We start from the raw sequence: 26,818 nt of genomic DNA on the forward strand, positions 1-26,818 counted from the left end.
ACCTCCTCCTCAGCCCTCCATTTCCTTCCAGTCGCAACTCTAACATTTGCTTCTGCCACTGACCTGTCGGTGGAGTCCCTTAATTCCATCACCAGTCTTGCCTTCTCCTGCCTGTAGCCCAGGGTGATGGATTTCAGGGGTAGTTGTAGTGAGTTCCGACCGTATAGGCCAGCTGCTGAGAAACACCGTGGTAGCCCGAGCCATTTGCGGATGAAGGAGTTGGCTTTTGCGTCCATCCTGCTTACAGCTGATGAGGTGACTTCACACAGTTTCAGAGGCCACATCACTCTCGGGTACAGGGTGAAGTGATAGCACCACACCTTGTGCTTTCCGGGTAGCTGGCTTGAGTCGATCTTTGCCAGGCCTTCTGACAGCTGCTGAAGAATGGTTTTCCCCATGTCCTTGTCTGAGAGACCTGATGTATATAGTCTTCCCAGGCTTCGGATGGGCTGGTCCACGATGAGAGGGATGTCTTCCCCGCCAATGGTGAAGGCAACTCTATCATTCCTCTCCCCTTTCCGCAACGAGAGGCTCCTGGACTTCTGAGGCTTGAACTTCATCCTTGCCCAGGCGATCAGCTCGTCCAGCAGCCTGGATGTGCATGGGGCAGTTCGTAGCAGGCAAGTGATGTCATCCATATAGCTCCTTAGGGGGGGAAGCCTCTGACCTGCAGGCAGTCGGACACCACCCACCACCTGCCTGGCCCCGATCAGGAAGACCTCGAAGGCCGCCACGAAGAGGATGGGGGAGATGGAGCATCCCATTGCAATCCCTACTTCTAGTTGTTGCCAACCAGTAGTGACCTTTTTCAGTGCAAAGCACATGTACATGTCCTGAAAATAGTTCATGATCATGGTCTTGATGTTGTTTGGGATGTAGAAGAAATCAAGGGCATATCAGCTGGTGTGGCACTGACCCATAAGCATTGGCTAGGTCCAGCCATATGACATGCAGATCTTTCTTCAAAGTAACAGTAATTTGTACGTTTTCAAATAATTGCAGTGGAGTAAAAGCACAATATTTGCCTCTGAGATGTAGTGGAGTAAAAGTATTGAAAATTGGAAATTTACTCCAGTAAAGTAAAAACAGTTCAGAATTGTACTCTCAAGTCAGTTCTTGAGTAAATGTACTTAGTTACTTTACACTGACAAATTCAAACTCCTGCATATTGTCACAACACACAGAAGTGGAACTGAGGTATGGTGTGTAGGATTTTTAATGTCATATTGAAGAGAGACATGTTTTATTGCTTTGTTTATTTGGAGTCAGACAAGATTGTTTGCTGTTAAACAGTCCTTTGCATTAAAAACAACAACAGACAAGACACTGACTAGTTACTGTTGAACACTTTTGGGGCTCTTATTGCCATGAGACGAATACCTAGTCCAGGATTATCATCACATTTACAAACACAGAGCACATGGTTGATTGAATTAGTATTTAAGAGAAAGACCCTTTTAGTGTGTTAGCATCTTCTCTGGGTTACACTTCTAGTGGACATTTGACACTTTTTTCCCTTTTAAAAAAATGGAACTGACAGCCGACCATACTGTAAAAACATAACTAGCAAAATAAAGTCTGCACATAAACAGTGGTTTTGCTATCCTGCTCCCCCCTCCCCCTTTGTGCCTTCTCAGTGCAAGGTTAATGCATGTAAAACCTCTGGCCTTCCACACACACAGGGTTTGAACCATTTTTTCACTCCAGAGACTAACCCCCCACCCCCCCCAACACCTACCGTACACTTGTGGCATTTTGTATTGCTTGGCTAGATAAATTGACACTACATCTGTGACATTTGCGAATTTAAAGTGATAGAATAAGGCACAGTTTTCCCTATATACTTCGACATTGAATGTTTTCCATTGAGCGTCAACACATTTTAAAGCGCAACAACACTTTGTTTCGAGGTTTGATTTATGTAGTCATCTTGCCATGACGCAACTCCAAATATTGGCGGGTTATCTTCAATAGTTGCACAGTGAAACAGGTCTCAAGAGTCACTCTTTTAACACAAATGAACAACACTAAAAGAGTGAATTTGAAAACCGTTTCATTGGGCAATGCAAGTCAGTGGTTCCCAACCTTTCCTGGATCAGGGCTCACGCGAAAATCGTGTTAAGTGGTCAGATGGCTTCATTTTCAGAGCATGTTTATTTAAACTATTTTATTCGATTGTGTTACGGCTTGGATCAATGGAACTACCATAGTATACTTTATGTTCCTATTCATCGAGATTACAATGTCATTTTATGTAATTAGTATATATATTTGTTCACGTTATATTATCAAGAAGATCTTAGTGCTTTGCCAATATTTGGGGGCTTAATGGCAATATCCTCGAGGCCCACCAGTGGACCCTGGCCCGCAGGTTGGGAATCGCTGACGTTGAATATTTTTGGAAAATCAATTTCTAATCAACAGAGCAACTATGGAAGATATCTCAACAATATCTGGAGATCAAGCATCAAGGCAAGGTAACTACAATACACAACCCAAACCTCTACCAAAGTATCCTCTCGCTTTAAGGCCCATTTCAAAAATAGCTTAACAAATAAAATAAAAAAAAAGATTTCTACAAGCTCACACAACTCGTTGTGACACGACACGTTGTGAGCTTGTAGATCAGCTATTTTTGGCTATTTTTGAAAGTTTTAGCCTACAACAATATGCCCAAAATATGGACGCCAGGTGGAAAGTGGTTAAGCGGTAGCATCCAGTAGATCTCAGCAACATTTCTTCCCTCTCTTCCTCCGGTGGTCTCTCTGGGCGTTGATGTGCACCGTGTCATCTCTCTCACGCTCTCTCTCCGCACGGTTCTGGCTCTGCTTCTTGGCCCGGAGGACCATGTGAGTGAAGGCCATGAACATCTGAAAACGTAGAGACGAATACATTTTATCCAATCAGGATAGAGAACTCACACAGGATACAGATTAAACAACTGAAGTTGGAAGTCATGACACAAAGAAATGAGCAGACAAAATGGAACTGGAACACTATAAACTTTAAGCTGATAAATGGGTACTCTCTCCTAATTGGCTAGAAATGTGCTACCCACCTGTTAATGTGTTTTCTGTTTATTTAAGAGCTGGAGAGACAGGGAGACCCCTGCGACTGAACAAACACTCTATAGACCCCTTAACAGACGACGTCACACTGGTTGCAAGCGTCATACTGGTTGCAAATGAAACCCATTCTATCAGGTCTCGCTAGGGCGCGCAGCACTAGCCAACACACAAGAGGGGGTTGGGGTGCGCTGAAACCAGCGCACCCCGAAACAACAGGCTGAGAATTGATTGCATGAAAAGGTGATTACCTGTGCACCCAGTCTCAATGTTGGTAAACAAATAATGGGTCTATAGCAATGAAGATCAGATGATCAGATGAATTATGATCAGCATATAGTGTGCTTTTACCTTAATCTTTAACCAAAATATATCTCTTCCCCTACCTTTAAAGCTACAATCCATGATTCATTTAAATGAATACAATGTTAACTTAACCAATCTGTATGGTAGAGTATGTTACAATATAACTAATACCTCTGCAGTGGTTGGAGGTAGTCTCTTTACTCTTCCATTGAGAAATTTAGACCCTGGGTAGGCTGACAATGTCAATAAGTTATTTGAAGCAAATGTGCACCGGATTTGTCACTAGATTCGCCACCATCTTTATTGAAGTTTAGACATCATTGCAATTGCCTCTCTGTCAGGAGAGATGGACACTGAACAACAAACATGAAACTTATGGATTTTAGCTTTACAAGTGGATTAAGAAGATTAAATACAGTTAAGACCCAGTGCTGTGATGACTGTGTTAAACTGCAGCAAATTGGACATGTGACAGTTCTATGACACCAGTTAAAATCCAAATTACACACACAATTACACGCGACCAAAACAAACCGAGATTAAGGGTCACATGTATTACATGTGAACATTAATGACTCTGTAGAAAATAAAGAATGCATGGAGAAGCTATGGAAACGTTGTCTTTCTACAGTCAGATTTATACTTAAGTCCTATGACATTCTCGTGTGCCAAAAATAGCCAATCTCTAGCTGTAGATTGGCCGCATGACGGAGGATAACTTGGACATAAATGCGACTCCCTGGTGCAGCGGGCTGTATCTCTACATCTGGGTAGGCATTATTCATTCAAACACAAAGCGCGTTTCGTATTTCAATCTGCAATGGCTTTAACCTGCCAATCAATTAGCTACGCCCCCTCCAGACCAGAAGACTTGTGTGTGGTTTTGTGAGGCGGCATGTAGATTGTGATTCGTTGGATTCAAAATGGGGATATTCAACCAGCAACTATAAACAATATGGGTACCTTAAGGTATGAGGGCAAAGCCTTCATTATTATTTGCCTAATATGCAGGCACAATGCCCTACATTTAGTTTGCAGAAACAATTAAATCTAAAAGACCCAATTCTGCCTATCATGGTTTCTACTACTGAACCAAAATAAGACTCACTCACTACGCCACCAAATTCCTAACAAGTTGTGTTTGCCAGATATATACTTTGTTTTAGTTATTGCCAAGCTCACCATTTCTTTAACCATTGTTAAATAATAATATTTAGAACTAACTCCCATATAATATTTAGAACTTATTAATGAGGTGTTTAAACGTGGAATGAGAGCACTATGAAATAGGTGACCCAATGCCTATTTCCACACCAAGGTATTGTTTTAAAACATGTTCTAACTCAAGTGGCTGACAGAGTCCACCCCACAACTACGACAGTGGTGAGCAACATTGGGATACAGGATTTCATGTTCAACACGTCACTCACATTCAACCTTTTTACAGAACGTTATAGTTCATCGGTGTGGATGCTCACATCATTATCTTTACAGTTATCGTTGTTTTCATCATTCATGGTGTGGACGGCCCTTTAAACTTCAACATAATGCTGTGGAAATTGCAGGTCAATGTTAAAAATGTTAACACAAATGACAGGCTAAATTCTCCAGAAAGTCTGTAGTTGATCAATTCTTCTAGGCTTTATTAGAGTGAACCCCCCACCCCTCCGAGCTCACCTCTTCTACATTGACATTCTCTTTGGCGCTGGTCTCGAATACACGCACTCCCACGGACTCGCCGAAACGTTGTGCATCCTGGGTGTCCACCTGCTTCCTGGTCGGGTCGTCGTTCTTGTTGCCCACTGAGGAAACAAAAGGGGGTACAGGACAATTTTTTTTCTCACCGTTATATGTAAACTCACTAGCCAACCAACCAGAAAGGGCTCCCAAAAGGCCACCTAGTATAAATCAAGAGAGGTTTGAAAACCGCAACAAAAAGTATAATCAAGGCGTCATATCAAGAAGCATTGAGAGCTTGTAGAAAGGCTATTTTTTCTATTCGGTGTACGGAGTATGTATATAAGTGGTTAAAGCATGTAAAGGCAAAGAAACCAAGAATGGCTTATTAACTTTCTCATACTGTACTAGGACACCACTTCCAACCTTGAGTCCCGAGTTTGGGAATGTCATAAAAGGCCAACATTTTCAAAATATTCAAAGATAGCGAAAATAGCTGATCTACAAAACTTATAATTATAACAAAAGAAGGAAATAATGCAAGGTGTAAGAACAAAGAAACAGAGAACCAGGAAAGGGAATTAAAGGAGTTGTATTAATCTCCTACAAGCATGTAGCTGCATCAAACAGGATAAATAAGTTTCATCTTGTGTTGGATCGACCAATTGCAGTTCATCAGTTCAACTCATTGCTGCTACAAACTAGCCTGGTAAACCTTCCCTCCGGAAATCTCATTTCCATTTGATTTCAGGAGTGAGTGTGGCATGAACGCCCATTCTGCAATATTGGCTGTGGGCTGGAGTTGGGCGGGAGTAATACCGTTGACTGACAACCCCTTCAGCCAATGATCGTTTTTCCCCTTCAGCCAATCAGCAGTTCATTTTTACCACCTCCAGACTATGTGACGCAAAGGGACTTTTGAGACGGCCATGCCCAAAATAGGTTGCCTCATTGGGATACATGCGTGTCACTCCCCGCCCCTGCCGGTTCTCTAAATTTATATTTTTAAATAGGCTCTGTCATGATTAAATGACCACATATATGAAGTTAAACAACTAAATTCTATCCAAACGATATCTTAATAGTAAATTCCGTGCCTCAAAAAAGAAGTTTGAGACGGTTTTAAAAACGAAAATAAGAATTGAAGGCTCTCGCACAAACAACAATGGCTGCCGTTCGTCTTTTGTCGGCGCACTCAGGCTGCACTCGGCTTCATTCGGGCTCACTCGAACTCGCCACCTGATTGGCCAACTGTCGCTGTCAATCACAGAACAATGAGCGACGACGCTGATAGGCTCGTCCGTTTGGCGTACAGAGCCAATATTGCAGAATGGGCGTTCATGCCAGACTCACTCCTGAAATCAAATGGAAATGAGATTTCCGGAGGGAGGGTTTACCAGGCTAGCTACAAACTGTGTTGGAGGAAATTATAGAGAGACACATGTGCTTCAGCCAGCTTTTTCTAATCCCTGGTGCTCACAGAAATGGACATACAGCTCAGTAAATAAATACACTCTAAGTAACTTCCAGGGACTAACCCAGACAAAGACACTGGAGCACAACGATCTTCTTTTAAATATTTAATATGCAAATACAACCAGTGTTTCAATGCTGCTGCATTTTCAGAGTCAGTTGACGCTGATGCTCTGTCCCCAGAGTCCGAACTAAATGCAGAGAAGGAGCGTTCAGCACTTATGCACCACATATCTGGAACAAACTCCCAGAATACTGCAGGTCTGCTACAACGCTCAGTACTTTTAAATCAAAGCTAAAGACTTTGTGCTGCACTGTAACTTTATGCTCATATTTTATCAGCTTATTCTTATTTTCTACACTCTTAACTGTTTAAAGCACTTTGAATTGCCTTGTTGTTGAAATAAAATAGATAAAGAGTCAACTGACTCTGACGATGCAGTAGAATCGAAACCTTGATCGTCTTTGCATATTAAATATTCAAAAGAAGATCAGTGTGATCCAGTGTCGTTCCCAGGGTTAGTAACTTCAAGTTAACCAGAGTGTATGTCCTGATCTGTGTCGGAGGGAACACTGTGACAATCACCCAATATATATGGTGATGGTGAACCTCTCCAGCAAAATCCCAATGAGAAAAAAACAAACCAAAACTCACCCAAGATCTTGCAGACGGTGTCGCAGTTTTGAGAGATTTCATTCAGCCATCTCTTAACATTGACAAATGACTCTGGGTTGGTCACATCGTAAACTATAATGACACCATGGGTGTTTCTGTAATACCTGAGGATGAGAAGAGACAAAAAGGTTTGAGATCTATGCACCATGGCAGCACCCAGGCACGTAATGAGCGCTGGAAATAATGTACCGCAGTAGTTCACAAACTTTTTAATTTTCAAGGACCTCCATAACTCTGCGAGTGTACGAATGGAACCAAATGGACCCATAGGTTAACCCTGAGGTTCCCTGGACCCCACTGTGAGAACCACTGACCTATGGTTGCTACATGGCTTGTTGGTTTGAGGTCATTATTATGGAACAGTAGTTGTCAACCAGTTGTCAACCATGTGTCTTGAAATGTTATGACAGGGTGACATAATCAAGAGGGAATAGTATTTGCTTTCCTGAATTCATGGTTCAAATTCATAACTTAAATGTTTTTATTTTAAAAAAGTGTAATGATCAGTTTGTGCTGGGCTTTTTCCAACCACAAGGCCAAGCGAAGGCTATTCACTTTCGTTAAGCCTACTTCCTTCAAAGAAAGGAAGTAGGTTTATAGTTTAACATGTACAAAAGAACATCTAAACATTGTGCCTTGGCTCCACTAACCCTGCTCCCATTGTGAAAAAGAAAAAAAGAAAACACACATTCCGGTAGATTCCTGTAGAATGACCCATTTGCAAACTTCCCTAATATTCCATGACATCATGACAGTCCCTGATCTGCTGTCTGGAATGTGTTTCTCATAATTCCATGATATCCCATGATCAGTAGAAATGCTGGAAATTGGTGTTGACCGTCTGTTTCTTTGTATTTTATCATTGAGTTTTGAACTCAAAGCATGGTCAAATGTCATGAAGCCATAAAGGATTACTTTCTGTCTGATGACAGAATATAAATAAGATGTTCCATGTTTCTCTGAGAGAAGTCACGGGTGTTTGGGTACAGATGATGTGATGTGTTACAGAATGCTTAACAATTTATGACATGAGAATTAATGCAACGTACTGCCACACATTCTCTACAGTCGTGTTTTCAACCAGTGGTTTGGGACCCAAGATTGGGCCAGAGGATCGCAAACCAACAAGGGATAGTGTGTGTATATATGAACTGGCTCTGGGATAGGATGTTATAGAATATACAGACCATGGTCAACATAAACTTTGAGTCCATGTGTAAAAGCAGATGAGGAAAAGTCGCAACGGTTAGCTAATTTAAAAAAGAAGACCACACCGTAATGCCCAACTTTTTCACACCACTGTAGACTGGCAACATCCATGAGGTTCTAAGTGCCATCAGTTAACTTTCATCCCAAGGTAATAAATAGGCTTCCAATTTTGGAATTAACTGTAATAGTTTCATGTACCTGGACTATTGCAGTCTATACCTCCCTGGCCCTGTAAAGCCACTATATCATTTAGATTATATTACATTTAGTACAGTCATTCTTATCTTCCTGTGTGCAATAATGCACTTTGGTTTAGATCTTTCATTCCTCCTAACCCTTCGTTGACAACTGTAAAATGGAATTCACTACAAATGCACTTTACCACAGAGAATTGAGCCCCAACATTTGTGGGAAAGCTGAAATCACTGCAATTATGATGCTATGTGTAATAACACACATTGACTGTGTATGACAGTTCCAAAAGAAAGTTACATTTTGTCTGCAAATCACAGCCTTTGTAGAGCCATAATATACATGCATATACATCTATAATTGGAGTGCAGAAGAGAACTGTGGTTCTGAGGCATCAACATTACGTGGATGTGATGGTTCGGAATCTCTCTTGACCCGCCGTGTCCCAGATTTGCAGTTTGACACGCTCCCCGTCGATGTCCACCGTGCGGATCTTGAAGTCCACACCAATGGTAGTGATGTAGCTGCCTGAGAGAGATCAGAGCCAAGCATTAGAACCATCAATACAAAAAAAAAGAAAATAGAAAAAGCAAAAGAGAATAGGCGAATATACCATGAAAATAGGCAAACACATTACTATTTGAAGTATATATGGTTTAAGTGGTTAAACCATTTGTGATGAAGGTAGTAGACATTGAGCCATATCATAATCGTTTTGGGGTTTGATTTTGACAAATCTAACCCAGTACTAGATGCCACAGCAAATTTATATGGCCTGTGCAGCTGTTATGCTGCTACATACCAATATGTTGCACTTTAACTGTTTGCAGATTATGGAGACAATGCTGAAACAATAACTCACCAGAGAAGGAGTTGTCTGCAAAGCGGAGGAGGAGACTGCTTTTCCCTACATCTGTGACAGGGAGGACAGAGAACACAATTAACAAGATCTCAGTCTAAGAACAATTGATAGACAATAGATTGATAGATCAGATCATCAATAACCCAATTACAGCAAAACCCCAGAAGTCTACAGTACATTTTCCAAAGGGCCTATGAATGCCTGGATTTACAGTATAAACATTCAAGGGAAGAAATCTCTAGATTTTAAGATGAATCTACAGGGGGCTGTACTTGGGCCCCTCCCTTTTTCCCCTCTACACCAAATCTCTTTGCCAAAAATAGCCGATCTACAAGCTCACAACATGTTGCTCGCATTCACTCGCAACAATCTACAAGCTGTGAGCTTGTAGATTGATGTTGTAGCTGAATGATATTTGGAAAAAATATATATTGTGATTGTGATATTTTAGTTTTTTTTTTCCAATATAGGCTATATTGCAGGAGTTACATAATTACACCAGATATAAGTAGATATTCATATTTAAACTCAATTAGCTTCATTTGGAAAGAATGTATCATTCTAGCATTTCTAGAGGGGAAAATAATAAGGCAGTTGTTCAATACTCTGGTAGTCTAGTTGACTCAACCTCTGAGAACGCAGAATGGACGTGCAAGACCAGTTACCAAGAAGTCATTACTATTGTTTTACTGTCTGTTTAGTCATGAAAATTGTGAAACTTGCTAGTTTTTGTGTTTAGTACAATGTGACTGACTGGATTGCCTTAGTTGTCCATTGCAGTGTTCCTATTGCACATTTACTTTTACAGTGGATGCTGAAAATAAAAGAAGGAAATGATATATATAAATATTGCACTATGTGCAATACCACTACTATGTGCCTTGGATACCAAGGCTTATGATCAGCAGGACAATTCAAAATGCCAGAGATAACAAAAAAATAAAACTCCAGTGGAAATCAATGAGTAGCGTGTCCAAAAACAACTCAAAACAGGAAAGATCACATCCTTGAGGACAGAATAGACTAGCAATGAATGAAGAGTTGACTAGTTGCCTACTTGTACAGGCCTTTGACACAAGATAAATTGTGGAATTTGTTCTTTGCAAGTAAATAAAGGATAAGTCAAAATGCACTAACTGGAGTCTCCAATGATGAGCAATTTGAAAAGATGATTGTAGTCCTTCCCCGCCATGTTACTGCTGCTAATGTGGACGGTCCCTTAGCTTCCCAGTAAACACAGATAGTTCCACAGTCAGGAGGTAATGGTGCAATGTCCCCAGTAAAACTTCAACTCTCTTCCCCAAATGCTAACACATCATCGTAGTGTAAAACCTTTTCCAAAAAAGATTTCCCTGTACAGTACAATGTCATTTCCAGTTGATTTCCTCAATTTTAAGAAATTCTGTGCAGTTTTTCACATCATATACGGTTTCGTTTCCACGTGCAACCGCAGCCAGTGGAGGTGGATCGCTTTATACACTTGACATGTGTGATTCATGCTAAGGCAAGGAAGGTCCCTGTGATTCCACCTTAGTTCCAGTTCCCATCCGACATTCCAGTTGGGGAATCCCAGCTCACCACATCCAAATGTTAATACTCCTTGAATGAATTCACAGTGTTGTTGCCATCAACCCAGTGTGCACTCTCTTCCCCGCCTCGTCCTCAGGCTGCAGTCGGCTTCACACAATGAATGGCAATGCCTGGGGCACTTTGGTAGAAGAATACAATTCCAAGAGGTCTGTCCCTACTGCTTTGCAGTGGCTGAACTTAGATGTCCTTCACATAGGCCGTTGTTGCCCTGAACCGTTGAAAGTTGTGCATAATGTATTTCTTAACTGTATTTGTTGCTTGACATCGTGACAGAAACACGAAAAAATAGATACACAAGTGGATGCATAGACAACTTGCAGACTAATCAAGTTGCTGCGAGCCAATCCTCAACTTGGTCCCTCATTTGTAATCTTGTGTCATTTGTTCAGCTCTATCAAACCGCATCCGCTTTTGTTAGACAGGAGGTCTCGGGGAGAAAGAGCAGAAACTAGGATGCTTTTTCCCTCTGACGTTATGTAGTGGTTATATCCGATGCCTCAAGCAATAATTCCTTAATTTCACTTCCTCTCCTCAGACAGCAGAGCAAAACGACATCTGCTGCGCCTCCTCCCCGTCTCATTCTACGAACAGGTTGTCCAGCTTCCTCTGCGTGTTCGCCCCGGGTTTAAGAGCACTGAGGACAGAAAAGAGAAGATGATCAGGGTTTTGCCGGCAAACTCTGGGGTTCAAATCGCAGTCATAATTTCCATTGTAGTATATGATTCTCCATACCAGATGACCTTATCGCTGTGTCCCTCCCTCCCCTGCATTGCCTCAACCAGCAGCTGTGTGTCACTAAATATAACTTCCCCATCCTGCTTTTACCCACCCTGCATGCATGCTGGCATGCATACACCCTTCTCTCCCCATCATCATTAAATACCAAAAAACCAACACCACACACATACAGTGTTGGGGCTCAGTCACCCCCCTCTTCTGGAAGACAAGAAGACACCCTGGGAGATGATTTGAACATACGAGTTTAACTCAATCGCACGACGGTGTCGCTTGCCGACAAGAACAGATCTACAAGTGATTATATGCGTCGCGCATGAAAGCTTGTACTGTAGATCTGTTCTAGTCGGCAAGCGACAAAGTAGCACAATGGAGTTATAAATTGTTTTTTCCAAAATATGTGAAAATGCAAATAATGTATCTAAGTTCCTGAGCTATTTGTGTGTGTAAGTGTTTTCTTTTTGTAAAAAAACAAAACAATACAAACTAATTTAATAAAATAAATTGGGATTTCAGTGACTTTTAGCTAGGGATTGTGCAAACAGACATAACGTTAAAGTTAGTTATATATTTTAATATTCTAACGTTATCCACCCACTCCATTCTCAGCCAACAGAGCACAGCCAGAGGTGGAAGAAGTACTCACATTTATTACTAAGGTAAAAGTATCAATACCACACTGTAGAAATACTCTATTACAAGTAAAAGTCCTGAATTCTAACGTTACTTGAGTAAAAGTACAAAAGTATTGGCATCAAAATATACTTATAGAACCAAAAGTAAAAGTAAGGTGTCCCATTTCACAAGTTTTCAAAATGTATACAATATTTTAAAAATAGCTAGATTGGCTATTTTCAAATAGACAAAGTATATAGGGCTGACATTTTTAAAGTAACTAGTAAGTAACTAAAATGTTCCAATAATTGTAGTGGAGTAAAAATACAATATTTGCCTCGGAGATGAGATGTAGTGGAGTAGAAGTAAAAAAGTATTGAAAATTGGAAATACTCCTGTAAAGTAAACGTACATCAAAAATGTTACTCGAGTAGTACACGTACTCAGTTACTTTTTTACACCACACGGCACCTAGCTAAGCTAGCGACATCATCACACTGTCAACAATGCTAGCGAGAAAGAAACTTCTCCATAACTTTTCAACGCACCCGTCTCAAGCAGTCAGCCCCCGTCGCTCCCATGCTGCTCGGTCTGTCCTGTCGGTGGGTCTAGAAGCAGGAGTGGTGCCAAACATGTCCCTAAAAACACTGTCTGGAACCCCTAAGCCGTGGTGTTGGTGCTGGAGGAGGAAGGAATGTGTTGTGTGTGTTGTTCGACCACACCTCACCTGACGACGCTGTGAAGCAGCGGCCCCGAGCAGCGATGTTGCTTTGCTGCTGATGAAATGACTCAACATCAGCCCTGTGAGCTCACTGCCAGTGTTGCCAGGTTCCGCGAGAGAGATAAGCCCACTAGGTCTAGGAAAACAAGTCCCAAAAGAAGAAACTATGAGCACTTTAAATCTATAAATATATATGTGCGTCGGTTATTTGAAAATAGTAGATCTACAAGCTAACAACGCGCGTGTAGATCTGCTATTTAAAAAAAAAAACTCTTTATTTGTAAAATTGTGAGTATTTTTAAAACATTTTAAAAGCACAAATCTTGTAGTGGTCCCTGGCATAACATATTTACAGATGGGTGTCCACAGACAAATACATATTCATTTGGGGGTCCTAGACTCGAATATGTTTGAGGAACACTGGTTTAAACAACATCAGGAAGGAAGCCCAAATAAGCAACTACACAGCAACTAGAAAAAAGCTCCCAAAAAAAACGCAACCAGCGACTGACCAATATTTACAAGCACATTTACAGAAAAATAAACCATAAGTCGCTTATAATAAGCGGACATGGCAACACTGCTCACTGGCGTCTGCTGTTGCGACAAAACCCGTCACTTATCTAATTTTGTGACCCCCCCGGAAGTCGCTGCTGCTGTTCTGAATCTGCCAAGTAAAAAAGCGACATCTAGCGTCGCAGAATTCAAGAGGCCACCGATTTCGGTGAGGCACAGGATCATGTTTGCGAAACACTCCCTTCCTCGACTAGTTTCTTCCTCGTCTTGCTCAATATTCAAGACGTTATGCACACATGAATGTAATCGACATTTTCATACAGTCAGCATGAACACAGAACAAAACGCATAATATAAAACACAAATATGTTTAAAAGTTGAAAAATGTATTTTATTGTCATAAAATACTACACCACACTTGAAAATGTGAGTTGTAACATCTGCAATGAACTGTTGGACAAATTAATAAAGAGCCAACTAAAGAAAACAGTCTCGTAGAATAGACAACACTAGGAACTGCAGTTTTTAAAGGTGTCTAACGTACAATAAGCACATATCAATATACAAAAATCACTGAAATAGGACTCCCTCAAGGTATGGGTGTATACTTTCAGAAGGTTAGAGAAAAAGCTCTGTAGGACAGGTTGGTGAATACATCTATGTGATCACTGCTGCCTCCCACAGTCAGCACCTGAAAGACAAACACAGCCTTCTGTGTTAGTTATATTTGGTCCATTGTAAAAGATCACACTTGTTAACTCCTTAAACCCTCTATACTTAATAAACTGGACATGAGTTGTCTCTGTACTTGGTGCGCTTTTTTCCCCTTTCCACCAAAAGAGGCAGATCTACAAGCGCACAATGCATCTCCCCCAGAATGGGGATAATAGGGTTAACCACATGAACCCTAGCATCCCTATTCTGGTGCAAACATTCACCGAAAATAGCAGATCGGCTATTTTCGGTGAAGAGATTATTGGTATAGGAGGGAAAAAAGGAGGACGCCTAGTATAGTCCCTCTGGGAGACACCGGTCAATAAAGTATATAGGGTTTAAGTGGTTAAAAGCCCAATTTGAACTAATATAAGTACAAATGGTGGCCTAAACATTAATTACAATTGGACAGACTTGCAGTATGAGACTGCTGGTGGTCTGATTGAGAAGGCATGTGAATAGGGGTGGTTCTTAGCCCGACACTCCGCCTGCATTTTCATTTCGTTTCACTCAATTATTCAGTCTGAAAGCCCTCTCAGTGTAGCAGTTTTCTGAGATGGGGGCGTGGCCAAAGTGGGACTCTTTAGCGATTGATTCATACTGGATTAACCCAATCCCGCCGGTTAGATTTTCAACCGAGAAAACCCCACCTTCTACAGCGTCACCAGACCCTGAATGCGAGGCTAGCGATTTCAGGGGCTGGAGCCAGGCTAGGTGGTTCTGAGATGGTAGACTAGACTGGTGAAACTCCTGAAGGTGTTGTGGGCAAAAATTGATGAAGCATATCTGATGGGTGCTGCCCAAATCAACAAATTCTGTTTCTCACCCACCTCGCTAACACACAGTAAAATCCTCAGTGTTCATTTAACTCAGAGGGTGTACAAATGGTCAGACATTTTTGTCTGGTCGGCGTTAATTACTTTCAACCTGGTGTCCCTATTTTGGGAATGTGGCTGTAGGCGAAAATTGTCAAACATCTAAAATAGACGATCTACAAGCTCACAGCTTGTAGATCGTCTGCAGCGCAACACAGTTGCACGATAAAGTATAAAACATCACAAATTCTACCTAGGTCCTCATCCTAAAACAGCAGGGACTCATTCACAGCATATCTGTTGGGTTAACATCTCAGATCTCACCCTGTGTTCTGTGCTGTTGGAGTTGAGTGCTAGTGTGTTGAGGGAGTGGGGCGTACAAGGGATCTGGGCTTTGATGTCTCCTCCCAGCAGACAGTGGGAGACGCACTGGCCTTCACCCACCGTCAGGATCTATGCCACCGGACAGAGGGATGAAACAAATGTCAGAAAGAAGGCAACGCTGAAGATAAGGTTAACAATAAATACATGCACTGTCATCGCAAATAAAAAAACTGCACATACCAGGCTAGAACAGGGAATGACATTGATGCACGGCCATACACGCACGCACACAAAAAGACAAGACACGCACACTCTCGGATCTCACCATGTCTTGGTAGAAGGTTGCTTGTCGCTGACAGCCTGACAGAGGGAAGACAGAGGTGGGGGACATGGAACGGAGGTGCCAGAGAGACAAGGACGGACCTCCTCCACACAGCTGGAGACAACAGAGACACACCAAGATTCATTCAGCTGTAATTTCATTTTCAGGGAAACATTGTGTTCTTTACAACGGCACAAAGATGCCAAGAAAGAAAGAAAACAGGGAGAAGACAAGCAAAGTTTCTAATAAAGCAGGCGGTGTGCTGCACTGTAGTTGTCTCTAGGTTTGATGTTTACCTGGTTTACCTAGTTAGTTTGTAGCACTGCATTTGTACTATCTACCCTGTTGTTTGTCGACAAGCGTTAATGCCATATACTCTTCTTGCAGCTGTAAGTCGCTCTAGATAAGAAGAGTGTGTGCTAAATGCCTAAAACGTAATTGACTGAGAGCAACGAGTGCCTATGTAAGTCTTATGGGCATTAGGTGGAAACCAAGGTCTGTTTTAATGCAAGAAACCAAGATCTACAGTATATTGTCATTTGTCACTATGGGTCTTCTTAAATGTAAATGTATCAACCCTGATGACTGGAAGACTGAATCTATCACTGCGCAATTAAGTGCGAATGGAAGTGGTGTGCCTTTTGGCTCAGTCAATTAGTTCCTTGTCAGTCGGGGGAACCCGAGTTTAAATCCAGCTCCCGTCATGTCTTGCATGTCTCCCCTCTCTCTTCCCTAGCTTTCTTGTCTCTCTACTACGCGCTCCTATAACCTATGCACCTTAAGAACACTGTACCTGCTTCTACTTTATTTTTTAATATTTTTTTATGTTATGTACACACCTGCATATGATGCTAATGTTTCAAAAGGAATATGTACACACCTGCATATGATGCTAATGTTTCAAAAGGAATATGTACACACCTGCATATGATGCTAATGTCCTAAATAATCATGTGCAGTACATACCTGCTACTACATACACTATCTGTATATTAAAAATAAACAATAAAGCTTATCCTGAAATGCATAAAATGCCCCTCCAAAAAGTATGTATTTAGTTTGTTCTGCGCTCAATACATTTTTAGCGGTGCCAGCCGCTCTACTCTTGACTATGTCCGTCCGTATGTCCGTTTGTCCGTTTGTCCGTTTGTCCGTTATGTCCGTTTGAGCACGGGCTTTAAACAGCTATAACTCCAGTTCGCAGCATGCCAGCAAGTCCAAATTTGGTATGTGGACTTACACCACCAATTGGGACGAGCATTGATTGCTGAAGCCCCGCCCCGCCCTATTATAGCGCCACCAGGAGGCCACTGGCTTTAAACAGCGCTTTACACAGCTATAACTCCAGTTCGCAGCATGCCAGCAAGTCCCAATTTGGTATGTGGACTTACACCACCAATAGGGACGAGCATTAATTGCTGAAGCCCCGCCCCGCCCCGCCCTATTATAGCGCCACCAGGAGGCCACTCATCAAAGGCACCGCTTCCTTCACACAGGGTGGGATTTTTTTTGTATCAAAGGCACGGTCAAGGTTATCAATTCCCATTTCAACAAGAAGCAAAGCAGTTTAGGATGTTATCTGCATAAATGTGGTCACTACAGTATTGGAATCTTTACAATATCAATAAACTATAGTGGACCCCAATCTAGTAACCAGAGCTTCTAGCAACACAACGGGGGAAGCTCAAACAACTTTTCACTTTGAAGGTTTTCAGATTTTTCTGAATTTGCCAATGACAAAAGGCATTAGGAAATGGTTCAACTTCCTACCATTACTTGATTTCCGGTTAGTCACTGCTTGCAATGCAAAGTCGGCATGTGTGAATTCATTCACTTTAATACCAAATCTATAGCTTTTACTTTTGTTGTCAACTAAATCTACTGATTTCCTCTGCACTCATTGCTATGTCTGCAGTAAGAGTCCATATTATGCATTTCTAGCTCACTTAGTACAAGTGTAGGATGTGGTCTTGTGTACTTCTGTGCTGTCGCCTGTTGAGTATAATTCACTGCCAGATTGTTCAATGTGATCAAATGAGGCTTATTATAGTCTCCGTTTACTCTATTGAACAAAATAATTCTACTCTTGTGTACCCACACACAAGATACAAAAAAACAACCTCAAACCTTGAATTCTACTCTACTGTTCCAATGTGTTGAAATCAGATGAACTGTCCCTGCATCAAAGAATTGCCACCATGTATGTAAGTATATACAGTAAGCACAAATTATATACCAATGTAACAGCACATTCTTCTATAGCTAATTAGCTACAGTACTAAATGTATCGAGAGTTTCTTGGATCAGCCACGAACAAACACTTGAGTGGACACGATACATTTTCTGGGAACAGGGAACATGAAGAAATGAAACAAGGAAATGGGGCGAGTGAGTCATAACACCATCTTGCATCTTGCAGAGATAAAAATCTTGTGTCCATTCTAAAATACCTCAGGGCTTTCTTAAGGGTGAGGCCCACCGGGCCTAGAGAAATCATAACCATTTCAGTAGCATGTTTCAAAGAGAGAGCAATTCTTGACAAGTCTGGGCAATGTTCACAGTCCAATTCCAGAAAGACAACCCGTACAATAGGAGGGTGTGTGTATAGTATGTGGTTTCTTACCATCCAGTCAGAGTCTGTGGTGAGGCAGCTGATCCATTTGCCGTACTGAGGGCGGGCACAGCTCTATCTCACCATCAGGAGGTGACGTGAAGGAGAGAGATGGAATAAGATTTTGGTTTAAATTCCTGATGCCAGGTTGTTGTTCTTTAAATAGCAATTACATAAATGTATATGCAGTAATGCTTCAACAGTTTAATTTATTGGTACACAAATTGTTGTAGACTCAGGGCGGCACCAATTCTGTACTGAACATCTCAATCCAGGTCCGAAAACATTAGAGCTACAATCCGGGACTTACTTATAAACAAAACATAATGTTGTACCAATCTGTATAGTAGAGTATGTTAATACAATATAACTATCACATCTGCAGTCAGTGGTTGGAGGTGGTCGCCCTACTCTTCCATTGAGACATTTAGACCCTGGAGTACGATATAAGGACACCTATCGGTTGGCAATGTCAATAAAGTTATTTGAAGCAGAGGAATTGTTGTGATTACTGAGGGTCTATACTTGGTCCCCCTCCTTTTTTTCTCCTCTAAAGTTTAAACAAATCTCTTTGCCGAAAAAGGCAGATCTACAAGCTCACAACGCGTTTTGGCAAAGGAATTTGGTGTAGAGTGAACCACTACCAAGTATGGTTGCAACTCAGGTCCGTTTCAATAAGAATAGAGTGTTCGTGGTTAAATTTGTTGAAACGCTGTTAGAACATTTCATGACCCACTTTTGCGTCGACATACTGGTTGAGAAACTCTGTTCCTGAGGGCTGAAAGGACAACCTAGCTAATGTGAGACATGCCAAAAATAAAGTCTTGCTATTACTGAAAATAGAGTGAAAAATGCCACTCTATTTTCCAGTTTTCTCTGAAAGGGTACAGTATGCCATCTTTCACCTTTTTATGAACTTATATTTTAGAAAATATAACTACACTTGTTTGCACAGCCTTTTGCCAGTGTTCTTCTTTTCATTTGAACTGTTATAACTTATTTGTCTTAAAACGGTTTCATAATTGATACATGTCTGATCTTTGCATCTTGCGTTCAAACTTTTCATCACCAAGATGCAGACTATCAACCAGCATAACATGTTGCACATTCTAGCAGCCTGTTCACCAATACAAGCTACATAACATCTCATATTTTCAGAGAGTATCTTATTGTTACATTTCTAATGCTTCAGAATGATCTAATGATGTAAACTAAAGGGTGGGGGGAAAGGGGGGGGGGGCACTTTTCATATCTTTTTACTAGACAATTCAACCCAATTCATGTTTAATTGATCATATTTAAATATGAAACAGGAACCCATGTCTTACCTCATACTTATAAACTTCAATGCAGTGTACAGATTGGTTCGTCCTGGAGTCTAGAATTACAGCAAGAATTTAGTTTTGAACCCATTAAGACCGGGAACAAATCTGTATCATTTTACGATTTCATTGGCTATTCAAAAATAGCAGATATACAAGCTCATAGTGCGGCACTATGAGCTTGTAGATGTGCTATTTTTGAATAGCCAATGAAATCTTAAAATGACACAGATGCGTTCCCGGTCTTAATGGGTTAATCTCAAGTCACGTGAGCCTGAAGTCAACTGTATGGGATGACGGTACGATGGCCGTGCGAGGCCGTCACTCACCCCAGATCCTGACGGCGCCGTCCTCGCCTCCTGACAGTATCTCCCCTTCCCTCTCTCTCAGTCCCAGACAGTGGATGTAGTCTGTGTGACCCTGGAGGACGGACTAGCGACAGAAGACACAGGCAATAGTTAAATGTAACCCAAAAGATTAATACAATTTGATTTAGACTCATCTGTATGTTAGAATATGTTAATACAATATAACTGGCACATCTGCAGTGGTTGGAGGTGGCCTCCCCACTCTTTCATTGAGAAATGTAGGACAACTACTGGTTCACAAAGGTAGCTCTGCCTGAAGCTCAATATATCCCAAATATATCCCCTGTCCAAGGGACGATTGCTTCTTGAATGAGTGTCTCTTCCCACGCAGGGGACCAGGATTGTATCTTTAAAACACAATTCCCCTAAATGTAATGAGTCAAGAGGTGTTATTTGTTCTGATGATATTTAATCCCTTGTTTGTTTTTTAGTGTTTATCTTTCTCTTAATTTTTTGGGGCATGCTCTCTGTGAAGTTTCCATCATTGTAAACGGTTCCTGCATCTAATACTGTTTTATGTTATATTATTGTAATCAGTGACGCCTGGATCGGCTTCACCAGCACATGTTGGTACATTGGACCATAAAAAAACACAAACACAAACACACAGTAAAATCCTGAGTGTTAATTTAACTCTTAAGAGTGTACGAAGTGCAACCAAATCCCCCATAATGGTCATTCCATTTGTACACTCTCAGAGTTAAATTAAACGTCATGATTTTACAGTGCAAAGAGAGATTTAAATTATTTGTCAGGAAAAGAAGTGTCATACCTTGAAGGTACCGTGCTCCAGGTCCATGATGTGAATGTTGTTGTCTCCGCCGCCAACAACCAAACTGTTGTCCTGAGATGCACACAATGGCAAGAGGCTTAAAGAAAAACCTCTTTTAGCATCTACACAAATAAGAGTCTTAACAGAGACTCACAACCAGAGCAAAAGTGCTTTGAGCCAACCAACATAGCTATCCCCAGAGACAAGCGCATTCACTAGTAGTGGAGCTATACTATATAAATAAGTAAAATGAATTTAGGGTTCATGTGGTTAAGTACTGTATACTAACAGTACTTAAAGGGATATTTCACTTTCAATCATGTTTTGGGTCATTTTAACGTCTACTCTCGCTTTTGAGAGCACCCTAGAGTTTATTTAATTATGTTTTTCATTTATAACGATTTTATTTTTTTCAAAGAAAAAATGCATGTAATAGAAGGACAATACCAGTCACCAGAACCAAGGACGGGTGTGTTCAATGAATCTATCATGGTTAAAATGGAGTATGAAGTTACAATGCATTTGTATAGGAAGGGGGGGGGTGTCTGATAAAATGAATATCAAATATCTAAAAATACTGAATCAAGCAACTTAAAAACTGCCAGGGGAAACTGGGCTCCCCAGTCACCCCCGGTGGCCGCGGCCTGAAACCCTGCCTGTTAGAGTATACTCACTGTGGGGTTGATAATCATGGCATTAATCTCCGGGATCTCCAGGCTGGATCTGAAAGCAAAACAAAGACCCTATTTATGGTCTGCATACCCTTAAAGCCCACACACACACACACACACACACACACACACACACACACACACACGCGGACACACACAGTTCAAGAAACACACTTGGTTTAAGTTAACACTGTCAACAAAGACACCATGCACGCACATGCTGAAATGCACATGTGCACACACAACACAACACACATGTTGTTTCACACACACACACACACACACACACACACACACACACACACACACACACACACACACACGGCCTGTTGTCTCTCACTTGTAGTTGGGCCTGCGAGTCCAAACCGCTTTGCTATTCTGTGTGAAAAGGCACAAATAGAAAACATGTCAGATTATAATCTCTGAAAATAAGGTGCTGTAAGTGATATATACCATATATACATTTTTTTGTTTTGTTTTGTTGTTTGTAGTTTGTTTATTGCTACTGTATAGTGTGTTTGTTCAGTAACAGGATCTCCCTGTCTCTCCCACTCTTAAGTAAACAGTAAATACATTTTCAAGTCTGGATACAAATTTCATCCAATCAGGAGAGAGCACTCATAGAGGATTCAGGGTACAGGATAAGTAAGTGAAACTGGACATTATGACACTTAAAAAGCTTAAATGACAGACAAACTGGAACACGAGTTGGTAAATGATCTCAGTTGAGAGGATTGGATGAAATTTGTAACCCACCTGAAAATATATTTGTTTGTTTACTACACAGCTGGAGAGACAGGGAGACTCCTGTTACTGAACAAACACGCTTTAACTTTTTAACAAAACAAACAAAAAACGGTCTAGTTTTAGACAGTGTACCTTCTTAATGAGTTCAGTCCAGCTCCAGGCGCTGACCTCACCGTTTCCAGCACTGAGGAGCTGAGAGTCGGTGGAGAGCAGAGAGAACACTGGCCCCTCATGAGCTGAGGAGAGATGAAAAATACAACACCACGTCAGAAGGAATACTCCACCACAGCTAAAACCTGTGGTGTTGAAGAAATTGCACACTGACATGGGCATTGTAGCTGCTGATAGGGTGATCCATCTTGCCCGCAAAAGGTTGTATTGGCCCCAATGGGATCTCTCACATGTATCACAACAAGTGCCCCGTTCGAGTTGGTGTGTAATATTGACTATTTACACCTTCAACCCAGCAAGGGAGGATATGAGTATATCCTTGTCATCGTCGACCACTTTGCGGTTTCACCGTGACACTCTTGAGCTATGGTGTCAGGTAGCTCACTAATTTCAGACAGCGTTGGCCTAGAATGCTGAATGACTCAAAAGATCACACACATTCATTGCAAACACTTGCACATGTGTGTGCACACACACACACACACACACACACACACACACACACACACACACACACACACACACACACACACGTATAATGAATAAAGCATGGATGTGGCCCCAGCAGGATATGAATTGACCACGTCTGTGAATAGCACTGGATACAATCAACTAACTGTTCTGACCCAGGGTTCCCCCAAAGGACCTTTGTAATAAGATGATGAACACAATAAAACATTAAAGTTGACCTTTGTTGCATAGTGGGAATGTGCACTGCAGGATCTTGTGTCCCAATCACATTATTCAGAATTCACTTATGGTTAACGCAATAGATAAGTAACACATTGCATAATCTTGCTTTCATGGGTAACCAAACCAAGTAATAAAATGCATTACTTAACTACATTTTATAATGTTATTACAGTTACCATGTCAAATATCATTTTGCCACATAAGGGAAACAAAATAGAGAATAAAAGCTATGTTCAAACGCACAATGGATCAAAGAACTAAATAGCTCATAGGAATGACTACGTGACAACCAGGAATAGTTTGGTGACCAATGGAGAGACATTTAACAGGCATCTGGGAGCAGTATGGGTTAGCGCCCAAGCCTGTGTCTTCCGTGAGGAAGAAGCCCAACAAATCCACGGTGAGGCCTATAAGGAGGGCCATTCAAGTAAGCCGTAAGTGAAGCCTGCAGTACCACCACCGCCCAAGAAACCATCACGCCAGAATGAAATGTTTGGAGCGGGGAAGTCTGGTGCAACGCTCAGGTCCTGGACCTGGTGAGACAGAGGAGGAGCCCGGCCAGGAGGCCATCCACAGAGCCTAGTCCCTCCACGTGCCAGAGCTCCTCCTCTCCCCCAGTCCCGGCAGAGTAGTTCCGGAGAAGCGGATTGAGAGGCCCTGTCTTACCCTAAGAGGACTGACCGTGGGTAGCTACTGGGACGCAAGTCGGGGCTTGATCAACCCCGGCATGTGATGTTTTTCCGTTGTAATAGAAACATTGTACTTTTGGTAGGGCTAATCATAATGAACATTATTTTGGTCAATATTGAGATAATTATTTAACATGATTACTCATTGTTTTTGGAATCATCATGCATTTATTGAAAATATGTCTTTTATACAGTGGATTGTCTTGAACTTTTGAAAAAAGAAAAAAAAGCTTGATGAAGCCCTGTAAGGGAGAAACGTTGTTCAGAACTTGATGAAGCCCTGTATGGTGAAACGTTGTTCACTTTTGGTTAAAATTAAAAAAAACAGGCGAACAATTTATCGTGTGCGGACATTCCTTTTTTTCTTCACTTGATTATTTTTGGGTCCAGCACTGTGTTTAAAGAACTGTGGGGATGTGCACATCCTACCTTCTTTCAATTGTCTTGAACTTTTCTTAGTTTTTGCAACCTTATTGTTTGGTCATACACCACTTCGTATTTGAATTGATTTTAAATCAATTTGTTTGATTAACAATTGCACCCCTAGTGTCCTGCTCTACAGATGGGAGACATATGGAGACATGGACATCAAATATATATATGCCAATCTATTCCAGGCAGTAGGTTCAAATAGGAGGAAATGTATGACACTGATAATACAATACTGACTAACCTGTGAATGTTAGGATGGGTTTTTGACTCAGTTCAGTAGCATCTGGGCTGAGAGCTGAGGAGAGGCTGGAAAGAGACAGAGAGAGACAGAGACAGAGACAGAGAGATTACAAACAGAGCAAGTCTTCACTGTACATTTCACAGCACATTTCCTGTACATACTGTATTGTACAGGTTTGGACTGTATCTTGCCCAGAAATGCTACATTTGTACAATTCAACACATCGTATTTAATTTTTTTGCACTACTATGTATATATACTTGGCCAGCGTTCTCCTGCATGTATATCCTGTTTATCTCTGCTGTCGGGCAACTCCATTTTACAGGAAATGACAAAAACAAAACAAAAAGTGGAGTTAGAGTGGAGGTTTTATTCATCATTGATAAGAACAGCTAAAGAGCCTGGGCTCAGCAAAACCAGCTAAGTCCACCCCCCTTTGGTGGAGTTAGCTGGTTTAACATAAAGTTTGAGGATCTAATGGAGTTAGCTGGTTTTGTCAGAAGCACTTTTTAATACTTTTCATTGGTTCAATATTTTTTTAATCAACACAAAGGGTGTTCAATAGCACTGATTTATGGAAAAAAATGCAAAAGTGGAAAAATGGAGTTAGCTGGTTTCTTCCCGACAGCAACGATATTCTAGTGTAGACAGTACTAAAGTGTCATATTGATATTGTGTTTCTGCACACAGACTTTGCACTTTATTGTTTGCTTATTAGTCTGGTATGTCACCTATTTGAATGAGCGTGACAAATAAATCTCTTCATGTCCTTAAAAGTCAAAGCTGTTTCCACTATTACTGTGTTTCTTTATGTCCTCTAAGCATTTATTTCACATTTTCATATTTGGGCCCATGATAAGTCAGTCAATTAAATAATGAACCTGAAGAGAGCTATTTCTCCATAGTTGTTGCCCGCTGCCAGGTAGCGACCACATGGAGAGAAGCTCTGGGAGAAGACGGACATGTGGAGATGCTGCATGGATGGAGAAGAACAGAATGATTGGAACAACACAGGTCTGGAGTGGGTACCAAGGAAGAGTGGGCACCTCTGTGTTAAATTGGCTATTTTTTCCAAAATGTAAAAAAAACGTTTTTAAGTAAAGTATACATGATTAGAACATGTTTAAACATGTATTTTGTTAAAAGGTTAAAATACTATATTCTGATAGTAACCATTGCTATAGAGTGTTTTTTCAGTAACAGATGTCTCCCTGTCTCTCCAGTTCTTTAATAAACAGAAAATACATTTTTCGGTAGGCGTCAAAATCTCAGCCAATCAGGAGAAAGTAACAATTTTTAAGCTTAATTTGTATAGTGTTCCAGTTCCAATTTTGTCTGCTCATTTCTTAGTGTCATCACTTCCAATTTCACTTGTTTAATCTGTATCCTGATTGAGTTCTCTGTCCTGGTTGGATAAAATTGGAAATGAAATTGAAACTGAAACGAAAATGCATTTTCTGTTTAATAAAGAGCTGGTGAGACAAGGAGACTCCCTTTACTGAACAAACACTCTATAGCAATGAGTACTATCAGAATATAGAGCTATTTAACAGTTATTTTAACCAAAGCAAATCACTTACCCTACCTTTAAGTCTGATAATGATGTACCGTGCATGTTCACATCATGTACACTTGACATGACTTAAGAATAGATATTAAAAAATGTAAACAGACAAAAAAGCCAATTTTACATTGATGTGCCCAGATGTCCCCAGCTATCCTGTATCCCCCTGTCATGTTTGTAACTCTTTGTATAAAACAGTAAACAACAACAATCAAATGGATCTAAACCTATGTGAAACTCTTGAAGGCACAAATGGTAGCTCTAGCTGTCACCTCCTCAGAATTTAAACACCCAGGGTTGAGTCCATTTTATCACAATGGATCATCATGCATAACATTATGGTGCTGCTTGCAGAGGGTTGGCTAAAACTAGATCAATTTACATCAGAAAAGCATCTTAAATAGTTACCTCTATGGGACCCATGTTTCGACTCTTGTAGCGTCCAATGCAAATGTGTGTTTACTACTACTACAACAACTACAACAACTACAACAACAACAACAACAACAACATAGACACGAGTTGAAGATCTACGAGCAAAAGTATTGTCCTTTTCAAATCGTTGAGGCGGTCGCGCAACTATGACATCATAGCTCAACGGTCGCATCCTGGGACGTCATCTCGCGTCACAAGAATTATCGCCTGTGGATAGTGTTGCCAGGTTCTGTGAGAGAAAACAAGCCCAAAAGAAGCCACTTTAACCCCATTTGGAAAACAGCCGATCT

At 41.1% G+C, this 26,818-nt stretch overlaps 2 protein-coding genes across 3 annotated transcripts; both read right to left on the minus strand.

Annotated features, from left to right (window-relative positions):
* Positions 1–1,239: 1,239 nt before the first annotated feature.
* LOC311055479 (ras-related protein Rab-35) lies at positions 1,240–13,176 on the minus strand. The gene is made up of 7 exons (XM_084071673.1): positions 12,949–13,176; positions 10,598–11,684; positions 9,461–9,511; positions 9,003–9,126; positions 7,177–7,301; positions 5,049–5,173; positions 1,240–2,870 (listed from the first exon to the last, which is right to left on the minus strand). Exons 2-7 carry the CDS (start codon positions 10,650–10,652, stop codon positions 2,727–2,729), a joined length of 624 nt encoding a protein of 207 aa, XP_083927799.1. The 5' UTR covers positions 10,653–11,684; positions 12,949–13,176; the 3' UTR covers positions 1,240–2,726.
* An 841-nt stretch (positions 13,177–14,017) lies between these two features.
* thoc6 (THO complex 6) lies at positions 14,018–26,659 on the minus strand. 2 transcript variants are annotated; one of them, XM_084072607.1, is made up of 14 exons: positions 26,594–26,655; positions 26,502–26,563; positions 25,411–25,502; positions 24,530–24,594; positions 22,436–22,539; positions 21,897–21,934; positions 21,560–21,608; positions 20,886–20,957; positions 20,075–20,177; positions 19,752–19,801; positions 18,436–18,498; positions 15,816–15,926; positions 15,491–15,619; positions 14,018–14,328 (listed from the first exon to the last, which is right to left on the minus strand). In XM_084072607.1, exons 2-14 carry the CDS (start codon positions 26,514–26,516, stop codon positions 14,248–14,250), a joined length of 972 nt encoding a protein of 323 aa, XP_083928733.1. In that variant the 5' UTR covers positions 26,517–26,563; positions 26,594–26,655; the 3' UTR covers positions 14,018–14,247. The 2 variants fall into 2 exon arrangements, with proteins under 2 accessions (XP_083928733.1, XP_083928732.1); XM_084072606.1 differs by having other exon boundaries at positions 26,502–26,659.
* Between the last annotated feature and the right edge of the window lie 159 nt (positions 26,660–26,818).

This window comes from Gymnoscopelus microlampas (genome assembly GCF_963454915.1).
Source record: "Gymnoscopelus microlampas genome assembly, chromosome: 11".
Taxonomy (NCBI): Eukaryota; Metazoa; Chordata; class Actinopteri; order Myctophiformes; family Myctophidae; genus Gymnoscopelus; species Gymnoscopelus microlampas.

Coding starts and splice junctions, on each gene's coding strand:
- LOC311055479 (XM_084071673.1), bottom strand. CDS start 10,652: ATGGCGGGGAAGGACTACAATCATCTTTTCAAATTGCTCATCATTGGA. Junction 9,127..9,460: donor TGCAGACAACTCCTTCTCTG/GTGAGTTATTGT, acceptor GATCTCTCTCAG/GCAGCTACATCACTACCATT. Junction 5,174..7,176: donor CACCGTCTGCAAGATCTTGG/GTGAGTTTTGGT, acceptor TTGTTTCCTCAG/TGGGCAACAAGAACGACGAC.
- thoc6 (XM_084072606.1), bottom strand. Junction 20,178..20,885: donor TGGAGCACGGTACCTTCAAG/GTATGACACTTC, acceptor TTCTGTCGCTAG/TCCGTCCTCCAGGGTCACAC. Junction 18,499..19,751: donor TTGAAGTTTATAAGTATGAG/GTAAGACATGGG, acceptor ATGGTGAGATAG/AGCTGTGCCCGCCCTCAGTA.